Source organism: Cetorhinus maximus, chromosome 34 (genome assembly GCF_964194155.1).
Source record: "Cetorhinus maximus chromosome 34, sCetMax3.hap1.1, whole genome shotgun sequence".
In the NCBI taxonomy this organism is placed as follows: Eukaryota; Metazoa; Chordata; class Chondrichthyes; order Lamniformes; family Cetorhinidae; genus Cetorhinus; species Cetorhinus maximus.
The window spans coordinates 5,188,055-5,207,044 of record NC_135912.1 but is presented as its reverse complement, the minus strand read 5'-3'; the positions used below and the strand labels follow the sequence as shown (position 1 = coordinate 5,207,044).

Here is an 18,990-nt window from a genome sequence, read left to right as displayed (position 1 = left end):
ATTCACTTGCAATTAGATGCATGGAACAAACACAGTCCAAGTTTACTCAAATTTTTCTTCAAATGCTTTTGTTTATTAGTTTGAGGGCAAGCAGGAACGAAGAGGGCTTTTGAGTTGATGTGACGAAACTTTCAATAGGCCCAGGCAGGCACATAGAGTTAAAGGATACAGTAAGCCCCACCACCCTTCACTGCTCCGTTGGTGGAGATGGCACACACCGACAACACAGTTAGACTGACGATGATGTAAGCCACAACTAGCATGAGGAGCGACTGCAGGAACCCGGCCTGACCAATGACAAAACCTGGACAGAAAAAGACAAAGGGGACAGTCAACAGTTGGCATCCTGGAAGACAAGAGACGAGAACTGTTTTCCTCAATGTAATCTATATCACACCCTCTTCCCTGTAAAAGGGAAGGGAAAATAACTTGGCCATATCTGGATTTATCTCAGCAAGCCATTCCGGCCAATATTACACACACTTTTACCACGTGTCCAATATAAGCTCCTGGACTCTGATCAACATCCAATGTGCCCAAGCCCAGTGACAGACCCTGTATCCCAGTGCTATACAGTGACAGACCCGTCCCCACCAGTACTGTACCCCAGTGTTATACAGTGACAGACCCCGTCCCCACCAGTACTGTGCCTGTATTATACAGCGACAGACCCGTCCCCACCAGTACTGTACCCCAGTGTTATACAGCGACAGACCTGTCCCCACCAGTACTGTGCCTGTATTATACAGCGACAGACCCGTCCCCACCAGTACTGTACTCGTGTTATACAGTGACAGACCCCGTCCCCCAGTTATACAGTGACAGACCTGTCCCCACCAGTACTGTACCCCAGTGTTATACAGTGACAGACCCCGTCCCCCAGTTATACAGTGACAGACCCGTCCCCACCAGTACTGTACCCCAGTGTTATACAGTGACAGACCCGTCCCCACCAGTACTGTACCCCAGTGTTATACAGTGACAGACCCCGTCCCCCAGTTATACAGTGACAGACCTGTCCCCACCAGTACTGTACCCCAGTGTTATACAGTGACAGACCTGTCCCCACCAGTACTGTACCCCAGTGTTTTACAGTGACAGACCTGTCCCCACCAGTACTGTACCCCAGTGTTATACAGTGACAGACCCCATCCCCATCAGCACTGGGGGCCAATGGCACGGTGGTATTATCACTAGACTAGTAATCCAGAGACCCAGGGCAATGCTCTGGGGACCAGGGTTCAAATCCCACCAGGCCAGATGGTGGAATTTGAATTCAATAAAAATCTGGAGTTAAAAGTCTGGTTTCATGGTCATTGTCAATTGTAGTGAACCAGATGGGTTCTCTCAAATGCCCTTTAAGAGAGAGAGAGTGTCCTCACCTGGACAGGTGACTCCAGACCCAGAGTAATGTGGTTGACTCAAAAAAAAATGTCCTTTGAACAAGGGCAATTAGGGATGGGTAATAAATGCTGGTCTAGCCAGCGACATGCACATCCTGAATATAAAGTATGCAGCCAGGCAAGGTAATGCACTAAATGCTGCATATGAGCTCAGAGCTGGGTTATAAACAGGTTTCTGTTGGGCAGGTGGTTTTGGAGAAGCAGTTGTTTATCATCCAGGTGATGAAACTCTAACCTGCTGTCTCCATAACTACTATATTTACCCAATTACTGGGCACTCCTAAAAAAAATCAAAGACCAGCTGTCAGACAAGGCGGTCACATCCAGGATCCAAAAGAGCAACTGTTAATGAAGGGAATTTCAGAAACAAAAAACAAAAAAGAGTGTGCAGCCTGTGGGCTGAAGTGAGGGGCAGGAGGGGGTGCAAACACATCATTCCTGCAGGTCTGTCACTGTCCTGCCATCCAGGGTTAAATAGGCCACTCTGCCCTCTGCATACATCTGTCTACCACAGGGAGTGCAGCCATCTTTCAGATCCCTGTGAATCAGGGATAAACATCCGAAAAAGAGAGCGGGATCCATTAGTCCAACTAAATTAGTGACTGGGATCCTATTCAGGAAACAATTCATCCTCACACAAAGCAGAGGGGGATTCTGGATTCCCCTCTAAAGGATGCGGGTGCTGGGGTTGAGGGGGGGGGGGCTTGGGTCAGTGGAGGTGAAGCATCGCAGCCAATTTACGCACAGAAAGATCCCACAGACAGCAAATAGGCTCCCAATCACCTGTTTCAGCGAAGTATTCTGGCCCTCTCAAGTACAAAAGAAGGACATGTGCCATTGCATAAAGCCCTTAGACCACATCTGGAGTCACCGAGCAGCTTTGGGCACCACACCTTAAGAAGGGTACATTGTCCTTTGGAGTGAGTGCAGCATAGATTTACTAGAAATGATACCTGGACCCCAAGGGTTAAATTACGAGGAGAGATTTCACAAACTAAAGGTTGCATTCCCTGCAATTTAGAAGGTTATGGTTAAGATTTGATCAAAGTTTACAGGACACTCAGGGGGACAGATGTTTCCACTAGTTTGAGTGTCCGGCAGTAGGGGACAGAATCTAAAATTTAGAGCTAGACAGGGGCTAAATCAAGAAAAACTCCTTCACTACGGTAGATGTTTAAAACTCTGAATGGCAATTGATGCTAGGTCAATTGTTAAGATTTTAACATCTGAGATCGAGAGATTTTTCTAACTAAAAAAGGTATATGGGGCATGGGACAAAGGCATTCAGCCGCAGATCAGCCACGATTTCATTGTATGGTGGAACAGGCTCGAGGGGCTGAATGGCCTCTTATATTGTAGTTGAGGGATAAATATCGCAAACTTCCCTTTTTCCACCACCCCCGGTAGAAGACATGTCAACCCTACTTAAACTACAATTATTTTGAACTCCCAATTTTAAAGGGGATTTATTATTTTAATAAAATGTTGCTTTCCTCCACCCCACCCCCCACAAAACATAACACCAGTATAAAATGGACAGTTGGTTTATAAATCTCATTGGATAATTTAGTTAACAGATTTATTAACAAAAACTATTTTACTACATTTGAAAAATGCTTCACAAAAGCACTACTTGCTATTGCCTTGTTGCTATGCATCTAATCCCTTACTCAAAAGAGAGATATCTCTCTTTACTGCAAGCTGTTACAAGACCAGCAGGAAATGAAAAATGAAGTGTTTGTGCAAATTATTCAATTGTTTACAGATGTTTTAACCAGGTGTTGCCAACTCAAGACAAAAATTCCCCCCAAGTCAAAAAATTGCTCATCAAGCTGATGGGTGGCCTAATGGTTACATCACCAGGCTGGTAATCCAGAGGCCTAAGGCTGATGCTCTGACGACCCGGGTTCAAATCCCACCGTGGCAACTAGTCGAGTTTAAATTCAATGAATAACTCCGGAATATAAAAGTAGTCTTAATAATGGTGACTAAAAATGGTCATTAAAAACCTATCCGGTTCATTAATGCCCCTTTAGGGAAGGAAATCTGCCGTTCTTACCCGGTCTGGCCTACATGTGACTCCAGACCCGCAGCGATGTGGTTGACTCTGAACTGCCCCTCTGAAGCTACTCAGTTCAAGGGTAGTTAGGGATGGGCAACAAACTCTGGCCTTGCCAGTGACCATGCATATCCCAAGATATTAAAAATTTAAGTTTCACTGAACTGATATTTTCCAAAAATCAAAGCTAGGCCTTAAATCATAGACCTCAACGTACAGGGACCCTGCTATTGCACAGTCTGTCTCCCCAGAACTCGATATAGGTAAGACCATGTTAAAATGGGACTGAAGTGTATTGGCAGGTGATGGAGGTGGAGGAGGAGGAAGCGGTGTATAAAAAGATACAAGAACGTGCATAATTTATTTCCTGCATCAATTAGGGCTTCCTCCTGGGCTAAGAAGACATGTATGGATTAGGCCTGCTGCCTTTTGCGGTGCCTAGGTGCTCAGACTTGCATGTACACATTCCAGCCAGCAGCACTCTTTGCTAACAGTGGCACTGAAATGTCTTTCATGCTCCCCAAGCATTGTCCAGTTACGCAGCTGAAAGCCTTCCCGACTGGCGGGGTTCAACACCACAAGTGCCGTCCTGACAGATCGACACCACCCAGGACAAAGCAACTGTTTATTGCCACCCCTTTCACCACCTTCAACATTGACTCCCTCCACCACACGATGGTGTACTGCAGCAACTCGCCAACGCTCCTTCGACAGCACCTCCCAGACTCCCTCCACCACCAACGCACAGAGGCGGCAGTGTGTACCATCTACAAGGTGCACTGCAGCAACTAAGGCTCTTTCGACAGCACCTTCCAAACCCATGACCTCTTCCATCTAGAAGGAAAAGGGCAGCAGATGCGTGGGACCATGACCACCTGTAAGTTCCCCTCCAAAGACACACCATCCTGACTTGGAACTATATCACCATTTCCTTCACTGTCGCTGGGTCAAAATCCTGGAACTCCCTCCCTAACAGCACTGTGGGTGTACCTACACCATATGGACTGCAGCGGTTCAAGAAGGCAGCTCACCACCACCTTCTCAAGGGGCAATTAGGGATGGGCAATAAATGCTGACCTAGCCAACACCACCCACCTCCCAAGAGCGAATGAAGAAATCCTAAGATAGACCCTCATTATACTGAGCCCCATGCTATAGCAGCCAGCATCATGGCAGGATCTGGGTATAGCACAATAGTGAACATAATGGCTGTTACAATGGTAACCACCGACTGGTGCTCAATCTTTTCTTGCACGAGACTAAAAACTTTGGAAAACATTGCAGTGACCCAATTAACTTTTTGGACCATAACCAAGCTGAAGATCACAACCGCTATTTCTACTCGAGTATTCACTCTGGTAGGTAGAAGCTGTCAATGCGGCTGTAACTCTTCAAGTGATCTAGTGGAAATTCTTGTGGTTGTAGGATTCTGCCACACAGACTTGCTCAATTGTGTGGAGAGACTGTATTTCCTGTTATAAGTTAGTAGATGCACTGCAAAACAATGGTACCAAGTTTACAGTTTTTATTCATTCACAGGATGTTGGCGTCACTGTAGGCCAGCATTTATTGTCCATTCCTACTTGCCCTTGAGAAGGTGGTGGTGAGCTGCCTTCTTGAACCGCTGCGGTCCGTGTGGTGTAGGTACACCCACAGTGCGGTTAGGGTGGGGAATTCCAGGATTTTGACACAGCGACAGCGAAGGAACGGCCGATATATTTCCAAGTCAGGATGGTGAGTGGCTTGAAGGGGAACTTGCAGGTGGAGTTCCCATGTGTCTGCTGCCCTTGTCTTTCCAGGAATGATGTTCCATATCAGCACTGTATAAGCCAGCATGCTGGACCAAGCCTTCTTTAAGCCTCTAACCCCAAGTACAGCTTGCATGCGATTGTGATTTCAATTTCACAATTTTGAAACTATTTTGTGAGGGTTAGCATGCCTGCAATAGTGCCTATTGGGAGCTTTTACATCCACCCAAGGGGCATGGACAGAGCCTCGGTATAAACTGCTCATCCAAAAAAAACTGCACTTCTGGCAATGCAGCACTCCCTCTGTACCGGCTCTGGAGTGGATTGAGTCGTAGGACAGTTACAGGACAGGAAAGCAACATTTGGCCATTCCTGTCTGGACCGGCCCTGTAAAAGAGCCTCTCAGCTAGTCCCACTCCTCCACCCTTTCCCTCTAGCCCTGCAAACGTTCTCTTCCGATAATTATCCAATTCCCTTTGGAAAGCCACGATCGAACCTGCCTCCACCACACTCTCAAGCAGCGTATCCCAGATCCTAAGCACCCGCTGTGTGGGGGAAAGACAAAAGCTTTTCCTGTTGCCTTTGGCCTGGCGTGCTCTCAAACCCACCACTTTCTGGCTCACAGCCAGAGAAGGCAGCCTAAATTAAACACTAAAGTACTTCATAGCCCCAAAGCACTTCACATCTAGCGAGGTCGCAGAAGGCACTACATAAAACGAGTTCGGAAGCTGTTGCAATCTCTGTGATAGCTGCCCCATCCACGCCAACATCAGCAAACTCCAAAACGATGGTGTCATTCGGTTACTCTCAAAATCGGGAGTTTGGGCCCTCACTCCAGGCCTTCAGCCTATAAATCTAGGCCGCATCTCAAGGGCAGTACTGAGTGCTGCATTGCCTTAGACATCAAATTAACAACAGGCATTTATAAAATCGCACCTTCCACACAAGACACACGGCTGTCAACAATGGAGTGATTAAAATAGAGAAGTGCAAGAGGTCAGAATTGGAGGAGTGCAGAGATCAAGAGAGTTAGAGGTGGTTAGTGAGGGGGTGGTGCAGGAAGCCATGGAGCGACTTGAAAACAAACAGGAGAATTTTTTAAAAAATTAATTTAATTTAGAGGCCCTATCTGGCTTTTCAATTAAGTGTGAAAAAAATTGACAGATCAGAAAACGAGGAGGCATTCTTTCAGACATCTAGGCTCCCTCGTGGGAGTTGAGTAAAGAAAGCTCCTTTCTACAGTTATCTTTGCAGGATGTTTAGATGAATGTTTATCAGATGGAAATTCTCCGGAGGCTCACCGCACATTTCCATACCAGTTAAACATAGAATTCAACAGCCAGCAAATAAATTGCAAATTTTGAAATAGTCATTCATGGGATGTGGGCGTCGCTGGCTGGGCCAGCATTTATTGCCCATCCCTAATTGCCCTCAATAATTTTCCACTAGTTATAAGAAACGGGCATAACAATTTTCTTCCCCCAGAGGTACCCAACACCTTAAAAAGGTCTTCCCAAGTGCAGTCAGTCTGAGCACAGCAAGATCCCACAGCAGCAAGTTGGCAACCAAGTTGGCCCATTTTTAAAAAAAAATAATGGGGTTTGGCAAGGGATAAAAATTCATCTGGATACAGGAGCACTGCACATTTCAATAGCCAGGCCTACATTTCTTGGAGTGTAGGAAAAAGGCGAGGTGATCTCATTGGCGAGATACAGAACTCAAGGGGTTTGACTAGGTAGATGCTGAGACAATGTTTCCCTTGGCTGGGGAGTCCAGAACCAGGAGTCAGCCTCAGGATAAGGGGTCACCCACCTTGGGCTGAGATTAGGAGAAATTTCTCAAGAGGTTTGCGAATCTTTGGAATTCTCTACCCAGGGGAGGTGCGGACGCTCATTCAAGTAGAGAGGTTGATCTTTTAGGATACCAAGGGAGTCGAGGGATATAGGGACAGTGCAGGAGGTAGGGTTAGAGACAAGCCATGATCTTAATGAAGGGGCTGAATGGCCTCTGCCAGCTTCAATTTCTTACATTCTGTTCAGTCAAGTCCAGTCTGGTGTCTCCAGTTGTCAAGATCTCCAGTGGCACTATTCATAGGGCAACAGCACAGGAGGCCACCATTTGGCCCATTAAAGGAGGGATATACTTGCACTGGAGGGCAGGTCAGAGCATCTTCCCTCAGCTAATTCCTGGGATGAAGGGGTAGTCTTTATGAAGAAAGGTTGAGCAGGTTGGCCCTACATTCACGCTGAAGAACGGAGAGATGATCTTACTGAAAGATAAGTTTGAGGGGTCTGACAGGGTTGATGCCAAGAGGATGTTTCCCCTCGTGGGAGAGGAGGATATATCTAAAACTAGGGGAGACAGTTTAAAAATAAGGGGTCTCCCACTTAAGACAGAGGAAGAGGAGAAATTCCTTCTCCGAGGGTGTTTAGTGTTTGGAATTCTCCCCCCCAGTGTGCAGAGGAGGCCGGGTCATTGAATATATTCAAGGCCAAGTTAGCCCCAGCTCTGTAGGGAGGACTTTAACCTCAGGACTTAGAAGGTTCTGGGTCAAGTTGACTTGAGCCAAAAAAAAAAAAGGACGACATTCTGTACTATTGGAGGTGCCATCTTTCAGATGAGACGTTGAACCAAAACCCAGCCCGTTCTCTCAGTTGGAGGCAAGAGATTTCATGATACTATTTTGAAGAGGAGATTACTCCCTCATGAATGTTTGTCCCTCAAATCGACTTCACAAAAGCAGATTTCCTTCTTCATTCTTTCATGGGATGTGGGTGTCACTGGCAAGGCCAGCAACTGTTACCCATCCCTAATTGTCCTTGAACTTGAGTGCATTTGCTTGGCCATTTCAGAGGGGCAATTAAGAGTCAGCCACATTGCTCTGGGCCTGGAGTCACGTGTAGGCCAGACCGGGTAAGGGTGGCAGATTTCCTCCCCTAAAGGACAGAAGGAAACCAGGTGATCTGGTCATCAATTGCTGGTTGGTAGGAGTTTGCAGTGCGCAAATTAGCTGTTACCAACAGTGGCTACTCTTTAGAAAGTACTTCATTGGCTGTAAACCATTTCGGGATGACCCATGGTTATATATAAAAATAAGTGCTTTGTAAATGCAAGTTTTTATTTCAAAGTGCTTTCGAGCCAATGAACTATGGTCACTACTGCGATATAGGAAATGTGGCAGCCCACTGGCACACAGCAAGCTCCCACAAACAGATGAGAAATAATCAGTTGATCAGGGGATAAATGAAGCCCAATGGTTTCCCAGGCAAAACGGATTACAATCGATTGTTACGGTTTAGTCAGATGTTTTATAGAGTTATAAAACCCACTCCCTGTTTGAGTTGGGAGACGCCATGTTCCAGGAAGTTCAAGAGGGCAAGGCCGTTTGTACTGGAGTCTCCAGGAATTGGGCATTAAAATGTCTAGGATGCTGCTCGATTTTCAAAAATTGCACCCCCCCAAAACAACCAATGAGAGCTGGCAACCCCAGGCATGGCCGGAGTTTATTAAAAACATTTCTTTTGCTTGGATTTCCAATGGAGGCAGCTGCCTCCCAGTGCCACCCATTCACAAACACGACTTGCATCTGTGCAGCACAGTTAGCGTGACAAAACATCAAAGTGCAGATAAGAAAGACCTGCATTTATAGAGCACTGAAGCGCTGAATAAAAATGTAAAAGCACTAAGTGCTTTACAGCCAACGAGGTAGTTTTGTACAAAGCGTAATGGCAATTGCACTGCAGAAATGTTACACTCACGGGAGAGTTAAATTTGACACTGAGCTACGAGAAGATGGAGGGCAGGTCACCAAAAGCTTGGTCAGAGGGTTTTAAGCTACATCTTAAGAGAAGAGCAGCGAGAGAGAGGGAAATTGCAGAGATCAGGGCCCAGACAGCTGCTCCTAACAGAATGATCAAAGTCAGGGATGTGCCAGAGGCCCAAATCGGAGGAACGCAAAAATGTCAAGAGAAATGCAGGATGTTGCATAGATAGGGCGAGGGTAGGAACCGTGTAAAAAAAAAACTGACATGTTGCTAAAGTGGGAGCCAAAACAGGCCAGCAAGAGGAGCCGGGTGAACAGGAGTTGGAGAGGGTTAGGATTGCAGGCAGCAGAGTTACACAAGCATTAGCAGTCTCCATAATCAAGCCTCAATAAGGTGCTTTTACAGAAATAGCCTAACCCAGAAGTATCAATACAAAAGGAAATAACTAATTTATATATAGCACCTTTCACAGCCTGAGGTTGGTACTAAGAGCTCTACAGTTAATGACTACAATTCACTATGTACCGACTGTTAGTCATGTAGGAAATTTGGCAATTTGTGCACAGCAAGCACCCACAAACAGATTATCCAGTTACTGCAATGATCGTTGAGGGATGATATTGTCCCAGGGCACCCGGCTCTTCTTCCAATGCCACTGTGGGGTCTAGCCACCCACCTGAGGGGGGCAATCGTGGCCTTGGTTTAATGTCTCATCTGAAAGACAGTACCTCCAACAGCGCAGCACTCCCTCAGTATGGCACTGGGAGTGTCGCCACCGATTGTGCTCAAGTCTCTGGGGGTGAGACTTAAACCCACAACCTTCTGACTCTGAGTGCTACCCACTGAGCCACAGTGGAGTGCGTGCCCACACTGCTATTGGGGTCAGGGTAGCGAGACACAAAAGGAAGATCATCTCCTTTTGTTTCCCCTCTATTAGGGGAGGGTATAGTTGACTAGTTACAGCAGTTGGCTGGTCTGGGGAAGAGCATGAGGAATTTGACACTTTGCGCACAAAAATAGCCAAATATTTGACCTGTGTGTTGTAGGACCGCGTGAAGAAATGCTTGGAGGTGGGGAAGGAAGTGAGATTAACCAAAGAGTTGCATAATGCATAGCCACACTTTCTTCCAAAAAAGCAGTTAAACCACATCCATGTTATAACAAAAACCTCAATGGATTCAACGAAAAAAAAAATTTGCATTAGATGCAGCTCAGTTGGCAGCACTCACACCTCAGGGGGGTCACAAGGTCTGAGATTCAAGACCCAATCCATGGCGTGGGCACAACAAAAAAGAAAAAATATCAAGGCTGGCATTCCAGTGCAGTACCGAGGGAGCACTGCACTGCCAGAGGTGCAGTCTCTCGGATGAGATGTCAAACTGCGATCCCCCACCTGCCTGACCGGGTGGGGGCAGAGAGATCCCGTGGTAATATTTTAAATAAGGGCAGGGGAGTGGCCCCGGGCCAATATTTACCCCTCAAAAATCAAACAAAAAAAAAAAAACCGATCTGGTCATCATCGCATTGCTGTTTGTGGGAGCTTGCTGTGCACAAATTGGCTGCCAAGTTTCCTACATTACAGTGACTACAATTCAAACTGTACTTCATTGACTGTAAAGTGCTTCAAGGTGTCCGATGGTTATGAAAAATGCTAGAGCAATGTGAAATCTGTCACTTATGAGCACAGGGAGTCCATTCAGCCCGCAAACCTGTTCTGCTACTCCATTAGATCCTGGCTGATCCGCATTCAAACTCCATCTACCCCCAACTTGGTTTCGTTTAACTGCCGTCAGCAAAAATAATTCAGCTGTCAAGATTAGTTTTGACATTCTCACCTGCCTGCTCTCCCCAGATTTCAAACCTTCTAGCCTAGAGCAGAAGGTTGCAAAAATCTCAATATCAGCTGGCTAATACTGCCGCAAAATTTAGATTGTGGGAACAAGCAGAAAAGTCAAGGCAAGATGGTTTGAAGCTGCCCGAGCGAGCAGCCTCCTTTTATATCTGGAACCCAAGAGTTCCGATGATCGTAATAGCTTCTGAAATGAAGACAGAGGCTAATTTCAACAGAACAGCCAGTAACATGACCACATCACATGTCAGGGGTTGAAGCAACAAACGAGCCCATTGATAGAGGCTGTGAAAACGATTCCTCGATCCCTCTGTACCAGGCGGAGATCCGGCAACATTCCAGGGATCAGAATCGGCAATGGATCTCCAAAGCCAGACACTGATTTCAGTGGCAGGATGTGTTTTATTTCTCTTCTTTCACCCCCCCAAGGAAATGGGTTGCTGCTGGAGGGTGGGTAAAAAGTCTGTTCCTTCCAAGGCACCTCCCGTTGCGCAAGTCTGGGGAGTGCACTTCACCAGGATGTTTGACAAGCACCTGCATTCCCCCACCCCGACTCTCATCTCAGCTGGGCCCCTGAATGATCAGGAAACTCTCGACTGCCTTCACCTCCTCCTCTGCTGTTGGCCTTTGCTCAGTGGATACAGTAGCTACCTTGCCTCGAATCTCAAGGCCGTGAGTGCAACTCCCACTCCGGAGGCTTGAGCACATAACTGGGCTGACACGCCCTAGTGCGGTACTGCAGGAGTGCTGCACTGTTGGACATGCCGCTAACCCAACTGCCCTCACAGGTCAATGCAAAAGAGCCCACTGCACTGTTCAGAAAAAAAGTCCTCCCTTGTGCCCTGGGCTAATATTGAACCCTCAACCAATCTCCCCTCACAAATTCCCTGATTACCTGGTCATTATCACATAGATAATTGTGGGAGCTTGCTGTGTGCAAATTAGCAACCCAGGAAGGTTTGGTAAAATTAGGGGCCATCAGGCAGTGAGAATTTGGAAACATGTTCTGACAGCAGATTCTGCAAGCCATGGGAAGCAACTGCCAGCAACCTACACCAATTATACTTAAAATACTTACACTTCAATGTGTGTGTAAGTCCAAGGCTAGCAGAGAGAGTAGGACATGGGGCACAGCCATGGGAGGGGTTGTAAGACAGAAACTTCTTCCTCCTCCTAAAAGCACGGTCAGAGTTGATGTGAATCCATTTTATGCCACCAACATAACCAACCATCTGTGGTTAGTGGCAACGATCAGCCACGATCTCATTGAATGGCAGGAGCAGGAGCAGGCATGAGGGGCTGAATGGCCTCCTCCTGTTCAAGTCTCTAAAGGGAAAAAAAGTTCTTTTCTTTGAACACCACTTGCTTATAAAAAGGCAATAAAAATATTGGACATGGCAACATTTGACCAAAAAACCCATTATGGTAATGAAAAGTTGGTTTTATTTCCAATTGGTGGGAGAAGACAGGGCACTGCAATATTAGCCCAGGCAACTAATGGCTGAAGAGTGGGGGCAGGGTATTTTGAGGGAGGAGGGTCACGTGATGACACCTCTAGGTATACACCTGACCAGAGTTGGCAACACATGACAAGGCATCATGGGGAGGCTGCGGCATAATGGTAATGTCACCAGTAATCCAGAGGTCCCATCCAATGCTCTGGGGCCACAAGTTCAAATCCCACCACAGCAACTGGTGGAATTTAAATTCAATTAATAATCTCAGTATCTTAGGGGGCTTGACAGGGTAGATGCTGAGGTTGTTTCCCCTTGTGGGAGAGCCGAGGACCAGAGGGCATCATCTCAGAGTGAGGGGGCGCCCATTTAAAACGGAGATGAGGAGGAATTTCTTCTCTCAGAGGGTAGTGAATCTGTGGAATTCTTTACCGCAGAGGGCTGTAGAGGCTGGGTCATTAAGTTTATTCAAGGCTGAGATAGACAGGTTTTTAAATCAGTAAGGGAATCAAGGGTTATGGGGAAAAAGGCAGGAAAGTGGGACTGAGGATTATCAGATCAGTCATGATCTCACTTAATGGCGGAGCAGGCTTGATGGGCCGAATGGCCTACTTCTGCTCCTATGTCTGACGGCGACGACAATCAGCTGTCATAAAACCCACCTGGTTCACCAGTGTGCCTTCTGGGAAGGGAAATCTGCCACCCTTACCCGGTCCGGCCTACATGTGACTCCAGACCCACAACAAATGTAGTTGACTCTTAACTGCCCCTCTGAAATGGCTGAGCAAGCCCACCCGGCTCAAGGGCAACTAGGGATGGGCAACAAATGTTGACCTTGCCAGTGACACCCAAATCCCGTGAAAGGATTTTTAAAAAAAAAGTAATTGCGGATGATGCACAGAATTGGATATAGATAAAGAGTGCCACAAGTAAAAACGATTTAGGCATTATTCACCCCAAGCTGCTCTCAGCTAGACTCTTAGAATGCTAAGCACTTAAAGAACAATCCAATTTGTCCCGCTCTCCCCCGCAGGTTTTTCTCTCCTTTAGTTTTGAACGCAAATTCACTTTGAAAATTACTACAACTCTGATTCTGCAAGCAAAGAACACAAGAAACGGAAACAGGTGTCAAGACATATGCAGCCCCTCGAGCTTATTCATCAAGACCGTAACTGAACTCGGACATCGACTCCACTTTCTCCCCCGCCACCCCCAACCTGATCCCCATAATCCCTCGATTCCCTGAATGCAGCAACCCTCCTGCCCCAGGCATCAGCCTAGTGAACCTTTATTGCACCCACTCGTGTATCCTTCCTTAGGTACAGGGAGACCAAAAAAACTGTGCATTATATTGCAGGTTTAGTCTCATCAAACTGCTGTACAAATGCAGCGGGAGTTCCTTACTCTTGTACTCCAGCCTTTATTGCAAGGGTGCTGATGTACCATTTTCTGTCCCAATTGCCTGCTAACTTTGTACAAAGATCACACAACGACACCCAAATCCCTCTGAACATCAACATCTGATAGTTTCTCACTTTAAAAAAAAATTCCGCTGTTCCATTCTTCCTAGCAAAGAATAATTTCACACTTTCCTCACATCATGGGGTGCTACCCCATTTAACTGGTCTTTTCAGTTATCTGTGTGTTGTCCTCACTGCCCCGCCTCACTTTAAATCAGCAACAGACTTGGTTACATTGTACTCAGCCCTCTTATCCCAGTCAATTGACTGAGATTGTTAACAACTACAGTCCGAGCACCGATCCTTGCAGCACTCCCCTGGTTACGCTGGCTTTCCATGTTCAGTCCATTAACCAACCCTCGTACCATGCTAATATATTAACCCCAATCCTACGAGCTACTTTACAATCATTTACTGTGTAAAATAATTAATCTCCCCCCACCCCCAACCCATCTTTTGCCTTCAATCTCTGTCTTTGGTTACCAACCCTCCCTGCCACTGAGCAGTTTCACCAAAGCCCATGATTTTGAACATCTTAATTAAATCTTGTGAAATCCCACCTTCACATCGAGGATGCGGGTTGTGTTGCATTAGCACCATGCTAGATGGGATAGATTTTAAGCAGGCTTAGAAGCTCAAAATTGGGCATCCATGAGGCACTGTGGGCCATCAGCACAATTGTATATAACCACAATCTGTAACCTCACAGCCTGGCATATCCCCCCAATCCACCCCCCAGCTGGATGGTAATGGCAATTAACCCTGGTTCAATTAAGAGTGGAGGGCAGGCCAGGAGCAGCACCAGGCTTACCTAAAAATGAGATGTCAAACTGGTAAAGCTACAACACAGGACTACTTGCGTGTCAACAGCATTAGATAGAGATAGCAATCCCACAACCAACAGGTCAGATCCAAGCTCCAAGTCCTGCCACATCCAGTTGTGAATGGTGGTGGACAATTAAATGACTAACAGGAGGCAGCGGATCCACAAATATTCCCATCCTCAATGATGGAGGAGCCCAGCACATCAGTGCAAAAGATAAGGCTGAAGCATTTGCCACAATCTTCAGCCAGAAGTGCCGAGTGGATGATCCATCTCGGCCTCCTCCGGAGGTCCCCAGCATCACAGATGGCAGTCTTCAGCCAATTCGATTCACTCCACGTGATATCAAGAAACAGCTGAAGGCACTGGATACTGCAAGGCTATGGGACCTGACAACATTCCAGCAATAGTGGTCACACAGGTTTTTTTTGCCAATTAACTCCAATTTATACCCCTCTGATCACCGACCCCCCTTACTCACTCTATCAAAACACATGATTTTGAACACCTTGATTAAATCTCCCCTTAACCTTCCTCTGCTCCAAGGAAAACAATCCCAGCTTCTCCAGACTCTCCGCAACTGGAGCTCCTCATCCCTGGTACCATCTCGTGCTCTGCATTAAAATGAGGAGCTATAGACGGAAGACAGAAGACAGCTTTGTGCAGAGTTAAAACAGTGGGACAGAAAGCGTTCCTTCAATCCCAGCCTCCCAGACAAAACAGAACCCTGTTTGTGCATTAATACACATCGTCAGCCCCATCTCCACCGACTAGTCATTTGGGGTTGTGAAGAATTGGGAAAACTCTTCTCCAAATCTACCAATCAGGAGGCAGACGTAGTGCCAGGAAAAGGGAGGGAAGCCAAGGTGAAGAAGTTGAAAATCAAGCTGAGAGAATCATCAGCATGGACAGCATAATTGAGGTCAACGAAGGCAGGGGAGGGGTGGAAACAAGAACAGAGAGAAAGGGCTGGGGGTGGGAGAGGAGGAGGATGATGATAAGGACAGAAAGCAGACATGTTCTTGGCCTAGCCACCTCAACCCCTTCCAGCTCTATGTCTCCACGCTTCTACCAGGGGCTCAGTCTTCACCCAGCGGACACCCAGGTGAGCAGGAAAGGAACATGGGCAGATCCGAGAATGAGCCAACGATTCACAGCAGATGCAAGGATAGGAGGGAAGACAGGAGAGCATTAAAATGAGTGAGCTTAGGGAGGTGACAAAGGGCAGAGGCCAGGGTTTCACAGGTAAATTGGAGGAAGGGTGGAAAGGAGCAGAGTCTGAGAGACGGAGAGGATCCTCAGGGCAGGGGGAATAGGAAGGTGGAAGAGAGGTCACAAGAGGTGACCTGAGGCAACTGAGCTTCTATTGCAAGTGTGTCTTTTTGGCAAGTTTGAAATGCAGTGTTAAAAAGTGCAGCTTCTCAATGCAGGTTTTTTTCTTAAAAACGTCAGCATTTAAATGAAAACTCCAGTTAATATGAAAATGTAAAATCTGCAATGAGGAAACATTTCAGATTGTGTAGGGATTAGAATTAGAACACAGTAAGATGCCAATATAAGGGTGGGGTCACAGGATCTTTACGGTGCTATATTGGGGCACAGTCATAGTAAAACATTTCACAGAAGTGACATCAGGCAAACATTTGGCTCCAAGCCACATTTGAACAAAAATACATTAGAAGTAGAGCAAAAAGCTGGAAATACTCAGCACAACAGGCAGAGAGAGAGAGAGAGAACGAACATCACAGGTTTTTCCTCTGAGCAGGTGACCAGAAACTTGGTCAAAGCTTTAAAAAAAGGAGCAGGGAGAGAGGGGTTGGGGGAGGAAATTCCAGAGTTTTAGAGCCTAGGGAGCTGAAGGCACAGTCGCTGGTGCGGAGGTGGGGAAGATTAGAGGAATGTCGAGATCTCATAGGAACATATGAAATACAGTAGACGACGAGATTATGCAATTCTGTTGAGTTAGGCATTTTCTCATATAGCAAAAGGTAACAGCAACCATCACAGACCCCTCCTCTTTAATAATTTGGAGGGGGGTGAAGAGAAAGAAGGGGACACCTTATCTCGAGGACACAGTTCAGTGCTAAAGGCTGCTGTTCTGTGCAGACTGCACCTGACCCCATCTGCAAAGTAACAGTCCGGCCAAGTTGCCATGAGCTGACATTTATATATAATTTAAAAAATCCGGTTCACGCCGCAGCTATAACACTTCCCCCCACCCCACCCTCAGGAGTATGCATCCAACACAGGAGAGGAATAGAAAGATGGAAGAGAGGTCACAAGAGGTGACCTGAGCTTCCATTGCAAGTGTGTCTTATATTAGCTAAAAAAAAAAGGGCAAGTTTGAAATGCAGTATTAAAAAGTGCAGCTTCTCAAGGCAGTTCTCTCAAAACGTCAGCATTTAAATAGAAACTCCAGTTAATATGTAAAAATCTGCAATAAAATGAGGCAACATTTCAGATTGTATAGGGATTAGAATTGGAACACAGTAAGATGCCTATATATATATATATATATAAAAAAGAGGGAGGTCAGGTTTTCCTGTACCTACCAACCCGCATGAAGATCACGATGCTGAACATGGAGAGGACGGTGGGGACCACGACCCCGAAGAAAGTAGAAAGCTTCCTGCTGTCATCCTGCTGGGAGACGGCGACCTCCTCCTGCGAAGCAGCCACGCAACTCTCGGCGAAGCCACCGGCCACATTGTAGAGGCGGTAGTTGAGAAGAGGAGAAGTCTCGCTGGACATGATCAGAGAGAGAGGGAGAGGGAGGGAGGGGTAGGGGGTGGTATGTGTGTTGCGGGGGTGGGGGTGGGTTGGTGGTCAGAATAAAGAATTCTTTGTAAGACACCACAAAGCGACAGTACAGGGATTTCTCTCCTCCTCCTCCCCCCAGCCCCACCGGCGTTACTGAAATGCACACAATGTAACCCTCGCTCACTGAGTGTCCATTTCAAAGGCGCCGCAATTGGATACAACCAGCTGGTAATAATATTGCTACTGGCTCATATCGCCCGCTTGCAACCTGCATTATCCGCAATCGAGCATCATGAGACAATGACCCATGTGATTTCTCCCTCCCTGTGGTTGGTCCCTTTCCCTCTAACCCCCCGCCTCCCAGTCCGGTTTCCTCTGTCACCGACTCCTCCATCACACCCGCGGGGCCCCTTCATTTGCTAAAAAGCAGCACAAGAGCGTATTTTTTTTAAAATTCATTTGTCAGGCGGAGACGCCCTTCTTCCCTCATGCATACCCCCTCCTCACCACACCCCCACCCCCCCCCTGTCTCCTCTAAAGGACCACTGCAGTTCTGGAGGGGCTGGGAATCAATATAATTTCAACCCTCCCCACCACTTTATAAAATGATGCAATGGTTAGAGTGTTAGTACTTGGTAACACTCTCGTCTGCCGTGAAGAGAGAGATATTTGCATTCATTCAACGATCACATGCCCCTTAATTAATTTTGAACTGTGGCTACTGTCGTACAGTACGAAACCTACCAGTTCGCGCACAGCAAGCTCCCACAAACAGCAATGTGATAATGAGCAGATTTTTTTGTTTAAGTGATGTTGCATCGAGGGGTAAATATTTGCCTGCCCATGGGGACACTTGGGAGAACTCCCCCCAGCTCTTCTTCAAAATAAGGACCAAGGTGTTTTTGTTTTTTGTATCCACCTGAAGCACAGGCAGGGCCCCTGTTCGATATCCCATCCAAAAGGTAGCACCTCTGACTTTGCAACACTCTCAGCGTTAGATTTCTGTGTTCAAGCCCCCTGGAGTGGAGCTTGAACCAAAATGGGTTAAAATTTTTAAAAAGATGCAGAATTGGAGGTGCAACCGAGACCTTGGGGGGGTTGAGGGGCAAGAGGAGCTTGTAGAGACAGGGAGGGAGGGTGCGCGAGGCTGTGGAGGGATTTGAAAACTGGAGTGTTGGAACATGTAACACAAAATGTACCATTCGGTTAGTAAAGTAGAAATTGTTTTCTTTTGACACACCCTGATTAATGTCATAAAGTCTAATAAACACAGCCTGGGGGTCATTCAGAGTTTAATTGCTTTATGGTGAGGAAAGTTTGGAGATCGGCAGGGCCATGTAAAGTTTGCATTGGAGCTCAGCAAAAGCAGCACGAGAGACCTTTGATACTTACAAGTGTCCATCAGAACTTGAATGGATGCTTTCAAAACATCTATACAGAACTAACTGATTCCCTGCTAACAGCCTCAATGTTCTGTGGTTCATCTTTTCTCTGAGATTTCTGAGCTCTGGGATGCATTGTCAACTGGTGCGTTCTCTTCCTTAAAGATTTTAACTGGAGTAGAAACCACATCATATGGAATCTAAGTGGATTAAAAGTTAATCCACGCATGCTCCACATGACCTCCTGGTCTGATTTTAATCACCCAGGAATGGGAGGAGGTCATCCAG

At 46.7% G+C, this 18,990-nt stretch overlaps 1 protein-coding gene across 3 annotated transcripts in view; it reads right to left on the bottom strand.

Moving 5' to 3' along the window:
• slc12a9 (solute carrier family 12 member 9) overlaps positions 1–17,343 on the bottom strand; it is a 39,454-nt gene extending 22,111 nt beyond the window's left edge. For 2 of the 3 annotated variants that reach the window (XM_078533848.1, XM_078533849.1), the window contains exons 1-2: positions 17,113–17,343; positions 170–304 (exon numbers count right to left, since the gene is read on the bottom strand). In XM_078533848.1, coding sequence (XP_078389974.1) covers positions 170–304; positions 17,113–17,311 — 334 coding nt within the window. In that variant the 5' untranslated portion in view covers positions 17,312–17,343. The remainder of the gene's footprint in view (positions 1–169; positions 305–17,112) is intronic. The other variant, XM_078533850.1, reaches the window with a different exon arrangement.
• Between the last annotated feature and the right edge of the window lie 1,647 nt (positions 17,344–18,990).